Source organism: Salmo salar, chromosome ssa15 (assembly GCF_905237065.1).
Source record: "Salmo salar chromosome ssa15, Ssal_v3.1, whole genome shotgun sequence".
NCBI lineage: Eukaryota > Metazoa > Chordata > Actinopteri > Salmoniformes > Salmonidae > Salmo > Salmo salar.
The window spans coordinates 8,963,356-8,987,053 of record NC_059456.1 but is presented as its reverse complement, the minus strand read 5'-3'; the positions used below and the strand labels follow the sequence as shown (position 1 = coordinate 8,987,053).

General features: G+C 41.7%; 1 protein-coding gene across 1 annotated transcript in view; it reads left to right on the top strand.

Annotated features, from left to right (window-relative positions):
• The first annotated feature begins 948 nt into the window (after positions 1–948).
• The window catches only part of LOC106570940 (atrial natriuretic peptide receptor 3), a 68,442-nt gene continuing 45,692 nt past the window's right edge, over positions 949–23,698 (top strand). Inside the window, exon 1 of the mRNA XM_045695442.1 lies at positions 949–1,998. Coding sequence (XP_045551398.1) covers positions 1,329–1,998 — 670 coding nt within the window. The 5' untranslated portion in view covers positions 949–1,328. The remainder of the gene's footprint in view (positions 1,999–23,698) is intronic.

Here is a 23,698-nt window from a genome sequence, read left to right as displayed (position 1 = left end):
TTTCCCCATATACCAACACAGGTGCACTGTATATTTACATAATATTTTAGTCATTTCTTACAGTAGTGAACACATACATTTCAATTCATGCATTTTTTTTTTTTGTACTGGCGCCCTCGTGGGAATCGAACCCACAACCCTGGCTTTGCAAACACCATGTCCTACCAACTGAGCCACAGGGAAGGCCTATTCTAATTTAAAAAAGATACTGCTTTGGTTCAAATTGGTCAGGACAGTTAAGGCATATCTATTATATTTATTGTAGAATAGCCTATGTCGGTTGTAGACCACTAGGTGTCAGTCTATAGCAAGGTTAGTCTTTCTCCCACAGCAGATTGTCCTCATTGCAGACTTAAGGAGAATGATCATTCATTGAGTAGTTCACTTTGGAACACTCAGCACAGATCTAATACCGGATATGTTAAGTGGGGTTTTCTGTAAGTGAACCGAATTAGATGATCTGTAGGCCTATGATTGTGCAGTATGCATCGATGTCACACCTTGTTTACGTCAAGGTAAATTGATCAGGTAAGTTACACGTATTTAGTCTATAAATACAAGATATAGACATTCTATACTGTACTATACTGTCTATTGAATTGTATTGTGTAACAACAACAAAAAAACTGCTTAGACTCATGTGTTTGTATCTGACAAATAGCAAAGAAAACCTTCTCTTGAAACCTTGACTACAATTATTTTAATTGTTCTATTTAGACCACACCATTGTTTTGTATGAGGCAATGCATTCGGTGTCTGTAAATCCAAGTGCCTACGTTCAGTGGAATGCAGCACAACTCTACTTTCTCTGTAAAATAAATGTAAAAAAAATTAAAAAAAATAAATGAAAAAGAGGGACCTGCAGCTTTAAGAAAGAGGTGTATCATACAAGGCTGACGCAGGAATAATAATGAAAAGATTCTTCAAAATTCCTCCCCTCAGCCAGCGTGTGTGGTAGCTGTCTGGGCAGTTACCATATTTAAACAAGAGGATTGACCAGGGAAACGGGAGAATTAGTTAGGAAAACTCAGGGGATTCTTCCATCAGTTGAGAAGGTTGCAGGAGACTCTCTGTACAGGATCATACACTTCATGAAATTTAGACATTTTATTTAATTCATTCAAAGAAAAAGGCAATTCAATTTAGATTTTTTTGTTGTTGTTTGAAAGATTCCACATCTGCAATTTACCTGCGCGCTCCGCGGTTCCGGGGACGCAGTTGACTTGGAGAGAGAGAGTAATACAGAGGATAGAAAATTATAGGATAGAATCTCTCCAATATTACATTATTACTGATTACAGGCAAAGCATAACTTTTAAAGTTGCATCATGCCATTTTTCATTTCATTGTGTTTGTACCTTTGGCTGGTGTTGTTACCTGGCCGGACAAGTACAGCCGTGAATGAAGACATCGAAGTATTGGTGATGTTGCCCAAAAATAACTCGTATATGTTCTCAATAGCAAGAGTGGCACCGGCTATCGAGTATGCAAAGCAGGGGTTGAAAATCGGCAGCGGTCTGTATTCGGGACTTAATTTCAACCTGCGTTATGAGGATTCCGACTGTGGCAATGATGCACTCTTCTCTCTGGTGGACCGCTCCTGCGAGAAGAAACCAGACTTGATTCTCGGTCCGGTGTGTGAATACGCCGCGGCGCCGGTTGTAAGGATGGCATCTCACTGGAACATCCCGGTCATCTCGACAGGTGCTCTGGCCAGCGGGTTTAGAGAAAAAGACAAAGAGTTCTCTCGACTAACCCGAATCTCCCCGTCTTACCTAAAAATGGCAGAGACCTTCTTGGCGATGTTCCGTAACTTCAACTGGAAGGACGCGTTGCTGATCTACGATGACGATACGAAGGAGAGGAATTGTTACTTCACTATGGAAGGGGTGCACCTCAAACTCATGGACGAATATCAGACCGTCACCTATGCCACCAACTCTAAAGAAGAGCGCCTGAACACAGACGACATCATCAAATATATCTACGAAAGTGAAGGTACTGTACTACAAAGTCTCTACTCTGTCCCAGGGTATGTATAGTTTTAAATGTCAGAATAGTTAGTCCAGTAGTCCCATCTGCTAATCGTCCCACTCATTCCACTTATTCCACTTAACATGTCATTTTATGCTTTATTGAAAGAAAAAAAAACACTTATGTGAATGGCATGCGTTTCTGCTGCCCAGATATGCCCAGTATCTGAGGAACCTATCCCGAAATATGCCAAATATTTACAGGTAGGTTATGTGAAGAACCCATTGGATGTCAAATCTAGCCTTAACAACAGACATCAAAAACACATATTTGGCATATTCACATGGCGTATTCACATGGCGTATTCACACGGCGTATTCACACTAATGAAAATTAAATGGTTCCAATCTTTGTTAATTGAATTACAACGTGGTGTATTTTAGTTTCCCTCCCTTTTACTGTGATACTGTATGTATGTAAGAGCAGTCCACACTATGCCAAGAGGTCTTGACCTTTATGGCGCACTTTAAAGATGCTGGTTCAAGCATTGCTCAGACGGATCCCACTCAATCGCTACAACAGTATACCTTCACTCAGTGAAACTACCGTGTTACCAGTGTGCCATCGCTACAACAGTATACCTTCACTCAGTGAGACTGCCGTGTTACCAGTGTGCCATCGCTACAACAGTATACCTTCACTCAGTGAGACTGCCGTGTTACCAGTGTGCCATCGCTACAACAGTATACCTTCACTCAGTGAGACTGCCGTGTTACCAGTGTGCCATCGCTACAACAGTATACCTTCACTCAGTGAGACTGCCGTGTTACCAGTGTGCCATCGCTACAACAGTATACCTTCACTCAGTGAGACTGCCGTGTTACCAATGTGCCATCGCTACAACAGTATACCTTCACTCAGTGAGACTACCGTGTTACCAGTGTGCCATCGCTACAACAGTATACCTTCACTCAGTGAGACTACCGTGTTACCAGTGTGCCATCGCTACAACAGTATACCTTCACTCAGTGAGACTGCTGTGTTACCAATGTGCCAGTGTAACCGATGTGAAATGGCTAGTTAGTTAGCGGTGGTGCGCGCTAATAGCATATCAATCAGTGACGTCACTCGCTCTGAGACTTGAAGTAGGGTTTTCCCTTGCGTTGCAAGGGCCGTGGCTTTTGTGGCGCGATGGGTAACGATGCTTCGTGGGTGTCAGTTGTTGATGTGTGCAAGGGTTCCTGGTTCGAGCCCGGGTTGGGGCGAAGAGAGGGACTGAACCTACACTGTTACACCAGGTGCTTATAACGTGTGAATAATCACAACGGCATGTTTACCACAGTGGAGAACAGGTGCAACATGTAATTACTGTGACACGGCGGATAGCTGTAATTGTGTTTATATTTAAGCAATAAGGCATGGGAATCTGAGGATTATCGTTTTATGCCACAGCATTGTTCAATATTAGTTTCTAAATGACTAGAAATGACATTAAAACCAGATAGTGGACAGTTGGAATCATAACGCAATATGCACCTACGCATACAGACCGTATTTATTACAAAGTTACATAAAGCTAAGCTAAACCAACAACCACCCAAACTGAAATTGCATACATTGTTATTGGATACATTGATTTGTTTTTGTAGAGACATATTTTGGGGGGATTTGGAGGGGCATCTGGTGACCTAACGGGGTGAGTGATGAACATGAATTTCTCTGGTTCCTACTGTTACAGTCAGGACACAAGTGGCGCTACGCTGTCAAATCCTAACCACACGTTTCTAGTTTGACCAGCTGTTTTCAGCAACTGACATTTTTATAATTAGGTTGTCATATTGGAAAGTTTGCCTGCAACCAACTATTTAGCCAACTTTTAGCCCTAGTGTTTGATATGCAATGAGATCTCCTCGTAGGGAAGTGTTCAGTATCCTGACGAGAAGGCAAACTTGTCTAGCTATGCCAGGGGAAAAAATCACCAGCTCATTGTTATGGATGTATACAAAATGAATATCAATAGAAAAACAGCTTAAATAAGCGCAAATGCAGCTACTTTGCTGTTATTCTGGCTGCAGAAGTAGTTAGCCGAATAGCTAGTTGGCTAGCTAGCGAGCATGGCAACGGAATATATCGCATGGCAACGGAATATATCGCATGGCAACGGAATATATCGCATGGCAACGGAACATACGGAAGGAACAAAGTGGGGTTTGCGTTCATAAATATAGAACTAACTAGCGTCCAAAAGAGGACAAAACATGACTTTGCTTATAGAAATGAACATATAAAAAATATACATATATATATATTTCTACGGTTAAATGTGTTCTTTAGTATTGTTTTCTCGGAATAAACAGGGTAAACACCTCGGTTCTGTACATTACCTTGGAGAAATGATGTCCTCAGAGGGCCTCGGATCCGCCTTGTCCCGCGCATTATCCATTACTTCCAAGAACATCAGCATTTATCCCTTATATATAAGAGCTGTTCTTAGGTCTGAGGCGAAGGGTATTATTGCTTTTATAAAACGGATGCCAACATAAAAATAAAAAAAATTGATAAATGGCGTGTTTTCATTAAAAACGTTATTGTAATGAGTACATTTGTTTTATTTCATTCTTCCACTAGATGATATAGTCCAGGCAAAAGCCAGTTGTTAGTTCTGAAGTTGTTAACCAAACAGGCTGGTTGTTAATTCATAAGTTTTGGGATGTTTTTGACCCAGTCGTTCATTCTATTCATTCCACGTTGCTATGCTAAACAAATCATTGACATGTAGTTACCCACCAGGCTGGTTGAATCAACCTGTTATTACCCTTATTTCAGTGTTTACAATTAGATGAAAATTAGAGTTTTTTTTCAAAAACCAATGTATTTTCCACAAATGATTTCACGTCATAGTATGTTGTCAAATTACATTGAAACAATGTTGATCCAACCAGTGTGTGCCCAGTGGGTCTAACAAGCAGAGGTTCAGTGATGATGATAGACAAGAAATTCAATAAATAATTATTTCAACCCCCTTAAGTCTATGTCTGCACCCCCACAGAAATCAAATATATATATATATATTTATTTATTTATTTATTTATTGATTTATTTATTTTTTAATCCATACGTTTTCAGCTAGAGATATCTAGTTGTTTTTCATTGGATGCATCTCAATCCACAGCATCTGCCTATTGTATGTCACACTTCCCCATCTGAGGTGAAAGGTGACAGAACTAGAGCAGTGTTGGTCAGACCAGGAGACATCCCATCTGAGGTGGAAGGTAACAGACCAGGAGACATCCCATCTGAGGTGAAAGGTAACAGACCAGGAGACATCCCATCTGAGGTGAAAGGTGACAGAACTAGAGCAGTGTTGGTCAGACCAGGAGACATCCCATCTGAGGTGGAAGGTAACAGACCAGGAGACATCCCATCTGAGGTGGAAGGTAACAGACCAGGAGACATCCCATCTGAGGTGAAAGGTAACAGAGCTAGAGCAGTGTTGGTCAGACCAGGAGACATCCCATCTGAGGTGAAAGGTAACAGAGCTAGAGCAGTGTTGGTCAGACCAGGAGACATCCCATCTGAGGTGAAAGGTGACAGAGCTAGAGCAGTGTTGGTCAGACCAGGAGACATCCCATCTGAGGTGAAAGGTGACAGAGCTAGAGCAGTGTTGGTTAGACCAGGAGACATCCCATCTGAGGTGAAAGGTGACAGAACTAGAGCAGTGTTGGTCAGACCAGGAGACATTCCATCTGAGGTGAAAGGTGACAGACCAGGAGACATCCCATCTGAGGTGAAAGGTAACAGACCAGGAGACATCCCATCTGAGGTGAAAGGTGACAGACCAGGAGACATCCCATCTGAGGTGAAAGGTGACAGACCAGGAGACATCCCATCTGAGGTGGAAGGTAACAGATCAGGAGACATCCCATCTGAGGTGAAAGGTAACAGAGCTAGAGCAGTGTTGGTCAGACCAGGAGACATCCCATCTGAGGTGGAAGGTAACAGACCAGGAGACATCCCATCTGAGGTGAAAGGTGACAGACCAGGAGACATCCCATCTGAGGTGGAAGGTAACAGATCAGGAGACATCCCATCTGAGGTGAAAGGTAACAGACCAGGAGACATCCCATCGGAGGTGAAAGGTGACAGAACTAGAGCAGTGTTGGTCAGACCAGGAGACATCCCATCTGAGGTGGAAGGTAACAGACCAGGAGACATCCCATCTGAGGTGAAAGGTAACAGAGCTAGAGCAGTGTTGGTCAGACCAGGAGACATTCCATCTGAGGTGAAAGGTAACAGAGCCAGAGCAGTGTTGGTCAGACCAGGAGACATCCCATCTGAGGTGAAAGGTGACAGAGCCAGAGCAGTGTTGGTCAGACCAGGAGACATCCCATCTGAGGTGAAAGGTGACAGAGCTAGAGCAGTGTTGGTCAGACCAGGAGACATCCCATCTGAGGTGAAAGGTGACAGAACTAGAGCAGTGTTGGTCAGACCAGGAGACATCCCATCTGAGGTGGAAGGTAACAGACCAGGAGACATCCCATCTGAGGTGAAAGGTAACAGAGCTAGAGCAGTGTTGGTCAGACCAGGAGACATCCCATCTGAGGTGAAAGGTGACAGAGCTAGAGCAGTGTTGGTCAGACCAGGAGACATCCCATCTGAGGTGAAAGGTAACAGAGCTAGAGCAGTGTTGGTCAGACCAGGAGACATCCCATCTGAGGTGAAAGGTGACAGAGCTAGAGCAGTGTTGGTCAGACCAGGAGACATCCCATCTGAGGTGAAAGGTGACAGAGCTAGAGCAGTGTTGGTCAGACCAGGAGACATCCCATCTGAGGTGAAAGGTGACAGACCAGGAGACATCCCATCTGAGGTGAAAGGTGACAGAGCTAGAGCAGTGTTGGTCAGACCAGGAGACATCCCATCTGAGGTGAAAGGTGACAGAGCTAGAGCAGTGTTTGTCAGACCATGAGACATCCCGAAAACCGGTCTTCTCACTAAATCATCTGTAGCGTCCAAACAGTTTGGGTTACAAACTATTATGACCCCTCTATGGAAAGTTGAGATTTTGTTTTGCTGTAGGATGCCCACAGGCCTCACAAGACTCATCTGACGTTCCCCCGGTACCAGTTGAAAAAAAAGATTGGAAGTATATATGGAGACTGTTCAGTGCCAAAAATAAGAGGTTAAATACATGTAAAAAAAAATAATATATAATTATGTTTCCTGATTTTTCTTATACAATATCTCTCAGATATAGGATAGACACTTCAGAATAAACTTCCTTTTGATATTGTTTGAGGGGGGACTATCTGTTGTTCCATGTAGTGAATCTGTTATTCAATGTGTTTATATGGGCTAATAGCAGTAAGGCCCCAAATTATTTTTCATAAAATATATATATATATATATATATATATATATTTTGTTGACACTTCAAGGGGTCTTAAAATTCTAAATAAAATAACAAAATGATCCTTGGTTTGACCTTCTTAAAACAATTCCCTACAGCTTTAGTAGAACCCCCTCCCCCAGTTTAGACAGGGTTTAGACTCTTATGGGTTGATATATCATTTTTGAAATAGGCAACCAGAAGCTTATTGTCAAGTCAATAATATAGTTATGGGGGATAGCTAGGCTAACGTTACTTCTTTTTTGCTAGCTAGCTAGCCAACTAAAGCTAACACACAATCACGTCAAGCAGCTGAAATGACAGCAAACGATGTGCATTTTTGTTTGTTTTACCATCTCTATATAGCCATTTCTTTGGATATATCCATTATACCTAATGATACGGGTTGCACATTTTGGAGAATATTCAGAGGTGGAAACCTTCCTTGGGAATTAACGGGAATATATGGAAATTAACGGAAATATATGCAAATTATTATTAATACCATTTAAATGTAGATGTTTTTTGCATTGGATATATTTACTATATCATATGGAGACAGAAACATAAACATTTGACCTTATCATAAGTAGACATAATTGCAAAAGATTCAACCCTCCCAATAGAAATAAAAAAAACTTTTAATTTACGAATTGAACTTTAAATGAGTTGGCTCTTCACATGGGATGATTTCACTGAACAACAAAAGAAAGGGAATATTGAATGATCTCCAACGATCCATAGCATCTCCCAAAAACGTTTTCAACATACATCTGTAAAATGATAGTCTAGAAACTAAAGCTTTGGTTGTCTTCCTCTCAGGCTTCCATGTCTTCTCCCATGACCTCTTCGATGTCCACCTCTTGAACATTAGACTCTGAGGCCTCATCTTCACTGTCACTTTCCAACCTTGTTGAGGATAGCTCGTTGTCAGGCTCAAAAAGCCTCAAATTTGCCCGGATGGCCAGCAATTTTTCAACCCTTGTATTGGTCAGCCTGTTGCGTGCTTTGGTGTGTGTGTTCCCAAACAAGGACCAGTTGCGCTCTGAGGCGGCTGATGTTGGTGGGATTTGGAGGATGATGGAGGCAACAGGGGAAAGAGCCTCAGATCCACAAAGTCCCTTCCACCAGGTGGCTGATAAGATGTTTGGCACGACTACCATATTGCATCTCCATCCCAAAGCCCTTGCTTGGAAGTGTACTTCACCAGACTGCCAAGAACCTTGACCTCATCCAGGCCAAGGTGGCGAGACACGGTAGTGATGACACCATAGGCCTTGTTGATCTCTGCACCAGACAGGATGCTCTTGCCAGCATACTTGGGGTCCAACATGTATGCTGCGGCGTGTATGGGCTTCAGGCAGAAGTCTTCACGCTTTTTGATGTATTTCAGAACTGCAGTTTCCTCTGTTTCGAGCAACAGTGAAGGGGGCAGGGCACTCTGCAAGCAGAGTCTGAACATCAGACAGGATGGCATTGTCTCCTTCAATCCGTCCACTGGCTACTGCTATAGGTTTCAGGAGTTTCAGGCTGCTTACCACTCTCTCACAAAATACATCATCCTGGAGGATCCTCTTGATGCCGTCCATATCGGCAGACTGAGATATGGCCATTTCTTGGAGAGACTCCTTCCCCTCTAGGAGACTGTCAAACATGATGACAACACCACCCCAACGGGTGTTGCTGGGCAGCTTTAATGTGGTGCTCTTATTCTTCTCACTTTGCTTGGTGAGGTAGATTGCTGCTATAACTTGATGACCCTTCACCTACCTAACCATTTCCTTGGCTCTCTTGTAGAGTGTATCCATTGTTTTCAGTGCCATGATGTCCTTGAGGAGCAGATTCAAAGCATGAGCAGCACAGCCAATGGGTGTGATGTGAGGGTAGGACTCCTCCACTTTAGACCAAGCAGCCTTCATGTTCACAGCATTGTCTGTCACCAGTGCAAATACCTTCTGTGGTCCAAGGCCATTGATGACTGCCTTCAGCTCATCTGCAATGTAGAGACTGGTGTGTCTGTTGTCCCTTGGGAGAGGGGTGGAGATGATGTAGTTAATTATTCCTTGCCCACAAACATTCAACCGCCCATCAGAGATGATTGCAATACAGTCTGCTTTCTCTATGATTTGCTTGACCTTCACTTGAACTCTGTTGAACTCTGCATCCAGCAAATGAGTAGATAAAGCATGTCTGATTGGAGGGGTGTCTGCTGGGCGAAGAACATTCAGAAATCTCTTCCAATACACATTGCCTGTGAGCATCAGAGGTGAACCATTTGCATACACAGCTCGAGCGAGACATTCATCACCATTTCTCTGACTATGTTATTCCATTTAGTCAAAAAAACTTTGGATTCCAGGAGGACCATGAGCTGTTGGGGGAACTTTATGCACTTGGCCAGATGATTCTGCATCTTTGTTGATTTCTTCACATCTGATTTGGCACAGTATTTGCAAATGTACACAGCTTTTCCTTCTACATTAGGTGCAGTGAAATGTCGCCACACATCAGATAGTGCCCGTGGCATTTTCCTGTAAAGATTAGAAAAAAATGAGTAAAAAAAAACAACAAATACAATTCCATGTACAGATAAATAGTTAAGCAGTTAGATTAAACAACTCCTTTGTAAGATAAATGTTTTAAAAATGAAACATTTATGGAAACAGGTTAATTAACACTCCTCAGTTAGCAGGCTTAAGCAAGCTAAAACCCACATGGTAGCAAACACTACCATGTGGGTTTTAGCTTGTGGGTGGATGGAGTGATGGGGGGTGATGGATGGACGGGTGGATGGTTGGGTGGATTGGCAGTATGATTTCAAGGAGAAACTGTGATGAAGCATCCTTTTCCAAAATGCCCTCTCTGTCTCTCTTCATTCAGACTGGTTATGCAACTAGACCTATGTCTAATGTTTGCACAGAGGCATCCTCTGTTCATTCATGGCTCTCCTTTAACAGACTAAAAGAGAGAGATGAAGGGAGAGAGAAGGGTGAAAGAGAGACAGACAGACAGACAGAGAGACAGACAGACAGACAGACAGACAGACAGACAGACAGACAGACAGACAGACAGACAGACAGACAGACAGACAGACAGACGCCTTGAGACATGATCTACTAGGACACGCAAGTGAGTGGCTCATTTGGGGACTCATAAAATAGTTAATATTCTGTAAATATTCTCATAATGTTCATTTACAGGACAGGGGGTTAGCTGGAAGGAGCAGAGTCTAATGCAAGGTTACATTATCTTCACCATTGGATTGTACATCATAAAATGTAGAGAATGACTACATTAAATCATTCTGTTATCTGGTGACTCACGTTGTGGACTCATTGAGTTGTGTCGTGTCTTTGGCTATGCCGGATTAAGTGATATGACATGCTATTCTATAAAATCATCTTTCTTAAATTAATATTACCTGATTAAGCTAATCAGGTAAATAATTAACTAGAAAGTCGGGGCACCACGAAAGAGTGTTTATAGAACTGTTATCTTCTGAATATACTCTTAACCTCTCTAGGGTATGTGGGACGAAACCTACTCAACAGCCAGTGGAATCCCGTGGCGCGTTATTCAAATACCTTAGAAATGCTATTACTTAAATTTCTCAAACATATGACTATTTTACACCATTTTAAAGACAAGACTTTCGTTAATCTAACCACACTGTCCGATTTCAAAAAGGCTTTACAACGAAAGCAAAACATTAGATTATGTCAGCAGAGTACCCAGCCAGAAATAATCAGACACCCATTTTTCAAGCTAGCATATAATGTCACATGAACCCAAACCACAGCTAAATGCAGCACTAACCTTTGATGATCTTCATCAGATGACACTCCTAGGACATTATGTTATACAATACATGCATGTTTTGTTCAATCAAGTTCATATTTATATCAAAAACCAGCTTTTTACATTAGCATGTGACGTTCAGAACTAGCATTCCCACCGAACACTTCCGATGAATTTACTAAATTACTCACGATAAACGTTCACAAAAAACATAATAATTATTTTAAGAATTATAGATACAGAACTCCTTTATGCAATCGCTATGTCCGATTTTAAAATAGCTTTTTGGCAAAAGCACATTTTGCAATATTCTGAGTAGATAGCTCGCCATCACGGGCTAGCTATTTTGAACCCCACCAAGTTTGGCCCTCACCAAACTCAGATTTACTATAATAAAAATTGGATTACCTTTGCTGTTCTTCGTCAGAATGCACTCCCAGGACTTCTACTTCAATAACAAATGTTGGTTTGGTTCAAAATAATCCATAGTTATGTTCAAATATCCTCTGTTTTGTTTGTGCGTTCAAGACACTATCCGAAGGGTGACGAAGGGTGACGCGCCCGACGCGTTTCGTGACAAAAAAATTCTAAATATTCCATTACCGTACTTCGAAGCATGTCAACCGCTGTTTAAAATAGATTTTTATGCGATTTTTCTCGTAAAAAAGCGAAAATATTCCGACCGGGAAACCCTGTTTTTGTTCAAAGACGAAAAAATAAAAACATGGTGTCGCCTCGTGCACGCGCCCCCAGTCTCATTGTTCTCTGATCAACCACTATCCAAATGCGCTACTGTTTTTCAGCCAGGGCCTGCAAAGACATCATTCACCGTTTTGCCGCCTTCTGAGAGCCTATGGGAGCCGTAGGAAGTGTCATGTTACAGCAGAGATCCTCAGTTTTCAATAAAGAGAGTGTAGAAGCCCAAGAAATGGTCAGAGAGGGCACATTATATGCATATTCTAGTTTCTGGGCAGTAGTAATAACCAGATTAAATCGGGTACGTTTTTTATCCGGCCGTGCAAATACTGCTAAATAATCACACAGAATTACATCTACACAGAATGGGTCATACATTGATTACAAATTATGTCATAAAGGAAAACATCGCTAGCGGACGGAACAGATATGACAGCTGGTTACACAAAGAAAGAGGGTTGGGTTTTGAATGAAAGAGCGGGAAGACTGAGGAACAAAAAGATTTTGTGTCTCTATCGGGCCGTAGGCAGCTACTCTATCGTAAATACAGAATCTTATGCATTCTAAATAACTGCCCATTTGGAAAAGGAAAATGCAATAAATATTTACTCTGAGCTGCGCTTCGATCGGTTGGTCGTAGATGGGAGGCCGGGTTGTCCTTTGAAGAATGTCTGGTGGTAGAACGGATACTTGGTAGTACCGTCGTCGGGTGATAGAAGAGATACTCTGTCCGTCCTCTCCTAGCCCATGTCTACAGTTGCTGTGCTAACCTTACAACCAGTGTCTGTTCACTTAGGCGTGGCCTCTGAGTGAGCAGAGCTTCTCTATGACAAACCGTTCTCTCATTTAAGAAGCTAAAATTACATTTCATCTTTTCACAAATAGTTTCATATTTAAACATTTAAATTGCACAACAATTCCATGCGAATCTGATAACTAGAATGTGTCGACTTTCCAAGATACAGTTTATGTCATCCTGTCATTAGTAATAATGTCACAGACGCCAACTGATCTGACATCATATTCATTAAGTACCAACGCATATTTTCTACTGGTTGGATTACAGAAATATGGTTCCGTTTCCCACCTTTTGATGTTCCCAGACTCTCCATGTTAACAAAGGGATTTTCAATAGTCACGTCGGTAGAGTAGAGAGAGGAAAAAGGGGAAAGGTATTTATGGGGGTCATAAACCTCCCCCAACGGGCCAACGTCATGACAGTTGGGTATGTAAACATCAACTATGTCTCTGTTGTCGAAGCACATGGAGATGCAGTACATGCTATAATATTTACCCACTGTTCTCTACTTGACTTGTGGAACAAGCTATTCAAGCTAGAATAAGCTGCCGTGTACTGTGTTATTAACTAGGTGCAGTTATGTACTGTGTTATTAACTAGGTACAGTTATGTACTGTGTTATTAACTAGGTACAGTTATGTACTGTGTTGTTAACTAGGTACAGTTATGTACTGTGTTGTTAACTAGGTACAGTTATGTACTGTGTTGTTAACTAGGTACAGTTATGTACTGTGTTGTTAACTAGGTACAGTTATGTACTGTGTTGTTAACTAGGTACAGTTATGTACTGTGTTGTTAACTAGGTACAGTTATGTACTGTGTTGTTAACTAGGTACAGTTATGTACTGTGTTGTTAACTAGGTACAGTTATGTACTGTGTTGTTAACTAGGTACAGTCATAATGAGGTATTAACTAGTACCATTAACTGTCATACTGACTAGTAACAGTCATACTGTGTTGTTAACTAGTAGTGGTAATGTACTGTAATAGTAACTAGTAACAGTCATACTGAGTTATTAACTAGTAACATTAACCAGTAACATTCATATTGAGTTATTAACCAGTAACATTAACTAGTAACAGTCATACTGAGTTATTAACTAGTAAGTCATACTGACTAGAAACAGTAGTTTTTAACTGTATATGTATAACTTTATATGCTGTACTGCCTCTCTTTGCATAAAAATGATGTTTTGTTTGCCCTCGTTAGCATATTTAGCTGGCAGCCTCCATGGAAATATGCTATTACTTGTACTTATTTTGTTAACATTTTTTTCGGTTTCTTTTTTGGCGCCACCTTGTGTACCAAGCCGGCAATACTGTAAATCCCGGGACGAAAGAAGGACGGTATGGAGATATGACAATCTTCAACCCTAGCGCACACACACACACACACACACACACACACACACACACACACACACACACACACACACACACACACACACACACACACACACACACACACACAAATAGATAAGAAGCCTCAATACTCAGGGTATAACCCTCTATAGGACAATGATACATGCCTCAATACTCAGGGTATAACCCTCTATAGGACAATGATACATTCCTCAATACTCAGGGTATAACCCTCTATAGGACAATGATACATGCCTCAATACTCAGGGTATAACCCTCTATAGGACAATGATACATGCCTCAATACTCAGGGTATAACCCTCTATAGGACAATGATACATGCCTCAATACTCAGGGTATAACCCTCTATAGGACAATGATACATGCCTCAATACTCAGGGTATAACCCTCTATAGGACAATGATACATGCCTCAATACTCAGGGTATAACCCTGTATAGGATAATGATACATTCCTCAATACTCAGGGTATAACCCTGTATAGGACAATGATACATGCCTCAATACTCAGGGTATAACCCTCTATAGGACAATGATACATTCCTCAATACTCAGGGTATAACCCTCTATAGGATAATGATACATTCCTCAATACTCATGGTATAACCCTCTATAGGATAATGATACATTCCTCAATACTCAGGGTATAACCCTCTATAGGATAATGATACATTCCTCAATACTCATGGTATAACCCTCTATAGGATAATGATACATTCCTCAATAGTCAGGGTATAACCCTCTATAGGATAATGATACATTCCTCAATACTCAGGGTATAACCCTCTATAGCCCTCAAACTCAACTCTGGACAAAGCCAGTTCCGCTGCATTGTTTCCTTCTAATCCAGGACTGATTTAAACCTTGGACACCAGGTGGGTGCAATGAATGATCAGGTAGAACAGAAAACCAGCAGGCTCCGGACCTCGTAGCCTAATCGTTTAATACTCCAGCTCCGTAGGATAATGATACACAAATGTGCACAATATGCAAGAATAGTTGCTTCACAATGTGTACATTGTCAGTTCTTTTGGCTTGTCGTACTGTAGACTTTTAGACCATGTTTGAGAAACTCATGCAGTGTACATCAAGAAACCAAAGTTTAGTGACATTAAAGGGACAATCGTTAATTCGTGTTTTACCCAGACGGCAGTCCCACCACTTTTTCTTTGCTGTAAAGCTGAGGGAGTGGCTGGGGCTGGAGATATTTAACCACTCAAATTCGATAATGGAAAAGCCGTAAATATTGCATATTGTACCTTTTATGAACATGTGAAACTCCTCAAGCTTGTTTTTTTTTAAAAAGCTGAGAAATGTTTACAGTTCAGGTGTTGTCATCTTTTATCAATGGAATCTATTACACCTCTATATCTGTAGGTGTTGTCATCAAAGAGCCAATGGTTGAGGCTACGCTGCCAACCTAGTTCTACAGTACAGACAGACAGACAGAACAGACAGACAGAACAGACAGACAGAACAGACAGACCAGACCAGACCGACAGACCAGACCAGACCAGACAGACAGACAGACAGACAGACAGACAGACAGTACATAGCCCCGGCATCAAGGTCAGGAGACGTCATCGGGATGGTTTCCAGCAACGCTGACGTGTTTGATTCATAACCTGCCTGTTATTATTACAGCATGCTGTTATGTTTTCATTCCCAACATGGTTGACATGGTCTAACATCACCAGCACAGATGAGCTTAATGGAATGAAAACACAAAAGGGGACTATTGACATGGTTCCTTGCCTTGTGGGCACGACATCAGCACATCCCTTCAATAACGACCCCGAGATTTATTGAGGTGTATTATTATACGACACTATGATCTACTTTAGTACATCTATTAATGTCGGGAATATAAAACCGCACCCACCAAATTACCATTCTGAATAGATGCCTACTAGTTGATGAGGTTTAAAGAAGGTTTAAAGAATCAGATGTCCAAATACCAACATGTGTATCAACATGTGTTAGAAAGATAACAGCGAGTACCGTAAACCAGACGTTACCTAGAAAACCAACATCAAGCTGCAGAATTCCACAACGACTACGATGTAGAATTTAAACAACCATGTTAAAGGGAAGATGGAGCCCCTGCCTCATTATTGGTCTGTTCCTGCAGTGAAGCATCCTGGGACGTCCCGAACTTGTGTATATACTCTTTGTGTTGAGCTACTGCAGTGCCCGAGCCTGTTCCCCTGACGTCCCGCAGAGCGCAAGACAGGTCAATGACCTGCCTTTATCAGTCGGTCAGCCCTGGGCTGCTGGCAAGACTTGAGTATGGAGTCTGACTAGGATATGCAGCTGGTACTATCAACCCTGTAGTCTGACTAGGATATACAGCTGGTACTATCAACCCTGTAGTCTGACTAGGATATACAGCTGGTACTATCAACCCTGTAGTCTGTAGTCTGACTAGGATATACAGCTGGAACTATCAACCCTGTAGTCTGACTAGGATATACAGCTGGTACTATCAACCCTGTAGCCTGACTAGGATATACAGCTGGTACTATCAACCCTGTAGTCTGACTAGGATATACAGCTGGTACTATCAACCCTGTAGCCTGACTAGGATATACAGCTGGTACTATCAACCCTGTAGCCTGACTAGGATATACAGCTGGTACTATCAACCCTGTAGCCTGACTAGGATATAGAGCAGTAAAATAATATACATATAGACTGTGTACATACATACATACATACATACATACATACATACATACATACATACATAGCATACATAGGCAGATAAATAAAATAATAAATAAATAACACAATAAAATAACAATAACGAGGCTATATACACGGGATACCGGTACCGAGTCAATGTTAACAATTAACTTTTATTTAACCAGGGAAAAACACATTGAGACCTAGGTCTCATTTACAAATGTGCCCTGGGAACAATACAGAAAATAATATATCTTTCACAATTTAAAAACATAAAATTAAATAAATAGCAAATATTATATACACAAACAATCAAACAAAACAAACACATTTATAAATTCCTAGCCTTTCTCCTAAACTGACCCAGAGACAACAACACATCCAAATGAAACCTTATTGGAAATTATTCCATATGACAGGGTCCTGGTAGGGAAAAACAGATTTACCCACCTCTGTGGATACACGTGGAGTCTTCATCATTAACCAATCCTGTGGATACACGTGGAGTCTCCATCATTAACCAATCCAACTCTGTGGATACATGTGAAGTCTCCAGCATTAACCAACCCTGTGATCTAGTGTGGTAATCCGAGTTTCTATATTTCAACAACGATGTGAAGTAAATTGGTAGTTTATTGAGTAAGGCTTTATAACCAAAAACAGAATAATGAAGTGACCTACGTTTTTTTTGCGAGATCCAACCAACGGTATGATAAAGGATACAGTGGTGAGGTCCAACTAACTGTATGATAAAGGATGCAGTGGTGAGGTCCAACCAACTTCATGATAAAGGATGCAGTGGTGAGGTCCCACCAACTTCATGATAAAGGATGCAGTGGTGAGGTCCCACCAACTTCATGATAAAGGATGCAGTGGTGAGGTCCAACCAACTTCATGATAAAGGATGCAGTGGTGAGGTCCAACCAACTTTATGATAAAGGATGCAGTGGTGAGGTCCAACCAACTTTTTGGTAAAGGATGCAGTGGTGAGGTCCAACCAACTTCATTATAAAGGATGCAGTGGTGAGGTCCAACCAACTTTTTGGTAAAGGATGCAGTGGTGAGGTCCAACCAACTCTATGATAAAGGATGCAGTGGTGAGGTCCAACCAACTCTATGATAAAGGATGCAGTGGTGAGGTCCAACCAACGATATGATAAAGGATGCAGTGGTGAGTGTCAAAACTGTCAGATGTTATAAAACGAAGTGTGCTATGATGAATTGTGTCCAAGGGCTTCAAAACACTGGTAGCTACATTCATGTATATAATATCAGCGTAATCTATAACAGGAATAAATGTAGACTGAATTATCTGTTTTCTACTGAAAGGCCCTGAAAGGCCCTGTTCCTATAGAAGACCAACTGAACGCTTAATTTCTTAACTAACTCATCAGCATGCTTTTTAAATGATAGCTTTTCGTCAATCCAGATGACCAGATATTTATTGTCGGGGACACGATCATTGGGGGCACCATCTAACGTACTTATGCACAAATCATCAGTTACATTATTACATGATTTGGAAAATAACATGTACTTGGTTTTACCAGCATTTAGTACCAACTTTAGGTTAACCAAGGCTTTCTGCAAGCTAGTAAAGTCAACAGAGCCTGAGCTACCATAGGGACAGTAGCGTATACAACAGTGATGTCTGCGTACAGATGGAAATTACAGTTTTCTACAGATAGACCAATGCTGTTAATATAAATAGTGAAAAGAACTGGACCAAGAATCGAACCCTGTGGGACACCTTTTGTTTTGTCTAAACATCCTGATTTAATGTCAAGACACTGTGTTCTGTCTTTTAAATAATTCTCAAACCAGCTACAAGCAGCCTGATCTAAGCCAATCGTAGGGAGTTTCTGAATAAGTAAGGTGTGATCCACAGTGTGAATGCCTTGGACAGGTCAATGAAGAGGGCAGCATAGTGTTGAATGCCTTGGACAGGTCAATGAAGAGGGCAGCACAGTGTTGAATGCCTTGGACAGGTCAATGAAGAGGGCAGCACAGTGTTGAATGCCTTGGACAGGTCAATGAAGAGGGCAGCACAGTGTTGAATGCCTTGGACAGGTCAATGAGGAGGGCAGCACAGTGTTGAATGCCTTGGACAGGTCAATGAGGAGGGCAGCACAGTGTTGAATGCCTTGGACAGGTCAATGAAGAGGGCAGCACAGTGTTTCTTCATATTTAAAAACATTCTGACATCATTTAAAACCAAAGAAGTATCAGAGATGGTACTATATCCTGGTCAACCCTGACTGGTTTACATTCAGACGATATGTAGCAGTATCAGAGATGGTAATATATCCTGGTCTGAACCCTGACTGGTTTACATTCAGACGATATGTAGCAGTATCAGAGATGGTACTATATCCTGGTCTGAACCCTGACTGGTTTACATTCAGATGATATGTAGCAGTATCAGAGATGGTACTATATCCTGGTCTGAACCCTGACTGGTTTACATTCAGACGATATGTAGCAGTATCAGAGATGGTACTATATCCTGGTCTGAACCCTGACTGGTTTACATTCAGACGATATGTAGCAGTATCAGAGATGGTAATATATCCTGGTCTGAACCCTGACTGGTTTACATTCAGACGATATGTAGCAGTATCAGAGATGGTACTATATCCTGGTCTGAACCCTGACTGGTTTACATTCAGACGATATGTAGCAGTATCAGAGATGGTAATATATCCTGGTCTGAACCCTGACTGGTTTACATTCAGACGATATGTAGCAGTATCAGAGATGGTACTATATCCTGGTCTGAACCCTGACTGGTTTACATTCAGACGATATGTAGCAGTATCAGAGATGGTAATATATCCTGGTCTGAACCCTGACTGGTTTACATTCAGACGATATGTAGCAGTATCAGAGATGGTACTATATCCTGGTCTGAACCCTGACTGGTTTACATTCAGACGATATGTAGCAGTATCAGAGATGGTACTATATCCTGGTCTGAACCCTGACTGGTTTACATTCAGACGATATGTAGCAGTATCAGAGATGGTACTATATCCTGGTCTGAACCCTGACTGGTTTACATTCAGACGATATGTAGCAGTTAAAAGGGATCTAAGCTGAGTATTAATCAATAATTCCAGGATAGTTGCTCGGCAACAGAGAGTTTGGAAATGGGACGATAATTATTTAGGTCAGTCGGGTCGCCACCTTTATGTTGAGGAAGCACATGGGCCGCCTTCCAAACTCTAGGAATAGTACTCGATATAATTGTTAAGTTAAAAACATGTGTTAATGCTTCAACAATCAATGGAGCAGAAAGCTGTAATAAGCAGGGACCAGGCATATCATCCCCAGTAGATTATTTAACATCAATCATAAATAGTTGTTCCAATACATCAGAAGTAGACAGCTGCTCCAGAGAGTACAAGGATTCACTGGGGGTTTGTCTGGTCCTCTATCAAGTCGACTAGCAGCTGGGAGAGGAACGAAAAGTTTACTGACTGACGCGGGGGTCTATTAAACCAAGGTTTCATTCAAACAAAAAAAATGGTGGACATAAAATGTTGATTAAAAGCATCTCATTTTTTTCATTAATGATGTCAGATTTCAGTATAACTTGCTTGGGTAGGGAAGGAGAGGAATTTCCACGTTTTAGCGCCTTAACTGTTTTAGATGGACCACCAGCAGAGTCAGCGATAGAACTCAGGAAGTAGCTTGATTTAGCCTTTTTTCACTTAATGAGGTCAGGTATACACTAAATGAGGTCAGGTATACACTAAATGAGGTCAGGTATACACTTAATGAGGTCAGGTATACACTTAATGAGGTCAGGTATACACTTGATGAGGTCAGGTATACACTTGATGAGGTCAGGTATACACTTGATGAGGTCAGGTATACACTTGATGAGGTCAGGTATACACTTAACTTCTTATGGGCAGGTGGGACGGTAGCATCCCACCTGGCCAACATCCGGTGAAATTGCAGCGCGCGACATTCAAAAATACCAAATTCAAATATTTAACATTCTTGAAAATATGTGTTATACATCAAAATAAAGCTTAACTTCTTGTTAATCCAGCCACTGTGTCAGACTTCAAAAAGGCTTTACGGCGAAAGCAAACCATGCGATTATCTGAGGACAGCGCCCCGCATACAAACACATGAAAATCATATTTCAACCAGGCAGGTGCGCCACAAAAGTCAGAAATAGCGATATAATTAATGCCTTACCCTTGAAGATCTTCTTCTGTTGGCACTCCAAAATGCCCCAGAAACATCACAAATAGGCCTTTTGTTCGATAATGTCCTTCTTTATGTCCCAAAAATGTCAATTTATTTGGCGCGTTTGATTCAGAAATACACCGGTTTCAACTCGCCCAACATGCCTACAAAGTATCTAATAAGTTACCTAGAAACTTGGTCCAAACATTTCAAACAACGTTCCTAATCCAACCTCAGGTACCCTAAAACGTAAATAATCGATACAAATTTAAGACGGAATAAACTGTTTCTCATACCGGATATAAACAACGTGAAGTGCGCTCCAGTTCACGCGCACCAAAACAGTAGAGTCCACCTGGAGTGACACTTACAATGAATTGGACTACTTCTTCATTTCTCAAAAGAAAAAAATCTAACAATTTCTAAAGACGTTTGACATCTAGTGGAAGCCATAGGAACTGCAACCAGGTTCCTAATAATAAGGGTATCCAATAGAAAAGGAATTGGAAAATCCTATGACCTCAATATTTTTCTCCCCTTGATGGTTTGTCCATTGGGGTTTTTGCCTGCCATATCAGTTCTGTTATACTCACAGACATTATTTTAACAGTTTTAGAAACTTTAGAGTGTTTTCTATCCACTCAGAGAAAGACACACAGAGACACAGAGAGAGAGAGAGACAGAGAGACTGGGAGAGAGAGACATAGAGAGAGAGAGACACAGAAAGACACAGAGAGAGAGAGAGACAGAAGCACAGAGAGACTGGGAGAGAGAGACATAGAGAGAGAGAGACACAGAAAGACACAGAGAGAGAGAGAGAGACAGAAGCACAGAGAGACTGGGAGAGAGAGATATAGAGAGAGAGAGACACAGAAAGACACACAGAGAGAGAGAGAGAAAGAGACAGAAGCACAGAGAGACTGGGAGAGAGAGACACAGAAAGAGACAGAGAGAGAGAGAGAGAGAGAGAGAGAGAGAGTGAGAGAGAGACAGAAGCACAGAGAGTGACACACACACACACACACAGAGGACTGTTGTGTTCCTCTCTCTCGGCATGCCTTATTAAAGGGTGCTGTAGTGCCGGCAGCACCAGCAGCAGGAGCACTGAGATGAAGTGTGTCCCTCTTTCTGGGAGCAGGAGGATATTTCAGGAGCCATGAGGCGCTGGGCGCTAGCCCCCCTGACCAGCCACCCCGACCCTCCACTATAGTGACAGAGCTGTGGGAATGTTCCAGCAGACTCTGGGTGTATCCCAAATATAACCCTATTCCCTAAACAGTGCACTACTTCTGACCAAAGCCTTATGGACCCAGGTCAACAGTAGTGCACTGTACAGGGGATAGGCTGCCGTTTGGCACTCAGAATCTGAATATGCCCTATTGACCATGGCTAGTCGACGCTGGGACACTCTGACAAGTTATTTCCAAACCCTCCGACTAGCCTTGTTGTTTGTTTGTCTGTTTGTTGTTTATTTAAAAAACCCTTTGCTCCATGGGAAAACATTTCATGGTTACCACACAGGTTTTATGTGGATATTTGGGTGACGGCTGGTGGGCCGTGGCCCTGCTAACGCTACTGCTTATTGCTTACATTTTCCACTCCTATATTGACTGTCCTTGTGAAGGAAGACCTCTAGACAGAAGAATGATTTCCCCTGGTTCTGGCTGTACGGTGAGGGAAAGGTTAGCCTGGTCCCAGATCTGTTTGTGCTGTCTCGCCAACTCCTATTGTTCTATTGTCACGTCAATCACAAACAGACCTGGGGAATGTATCCCTGCCTGTATCACTGTTGTCATTAACAGCATCATACTGTATCAAACACACCTGGGAAAACACTCTGTATCTACTGTATCTACTGTAGGGTCTGTATCTACTGTAGGGTCTGTATCTACTGCAGGGTCTGTATCTACTGTATCTACTGTAGGGTCTGTATCTACTGTATCTACTGTAGGGTCTGTATCTACTGTAGGGTCTGTATCTACTGCAGGGTCTGTATCTACTGTAGGGTCTGTATCTACTGTATCTACTGTAGGGTCTGTATCTACCGTAGGGTCTGTATCTACTGCAGGGTCTGTATCTACTGCAGGGTCTGTATCTACTGTAGGGTCTGTATCTACTGCAGGGTCTGTATCTACTGTATCTACTGTAGGGTCTGTATCTACCGTATCTACTGTAGGGCCTGTATCTACTGTAAGGTCTGTATCTACTGTAGGGTCTGTATCGTCTGTATCTACTGTAGGGTCTGTATCTACTGTATCTACTGTAAGGTCTGTATCTACTGTATCTACTGTATCTACTGTAGGGTCTGAATCTACTGTATCTACTATAATGTCTCTATCTACTGTAGGGTCTGTATCTACTGTAAGGTCTGTATCTACTGTAGTTCTGCATCTACTGTAGGGTCTTTATCTATTGTAAGGTCTGTATCTACTGTAGGGTCTGTAGGGCCTGTATCTACTGTAGGGTCTGTATCTACTGTAGGGTCTGTATCTACTGTAATCTCTGGATCTATTGTAGGGTCTGTATCTACTGTATCTACTGTAGGGTCTGTATCTACTGTATCTACTATAGGGTCTGTATCTACTGTAGGGTCTGTATCTACTGTATCTACTGTAGGGTCTGTATCTACTGTATCTACTGTGAGGTCTTTATCTACTGTAGGGTCTGTATCTACTGTATCTACTGTAGGGTCTGTATCTACTGTATCTACTGTAGTTTCTGTATCTACTGTAGGGTCTGTATCTACTGTATCTACTGTAGGGTCTGTATCTACT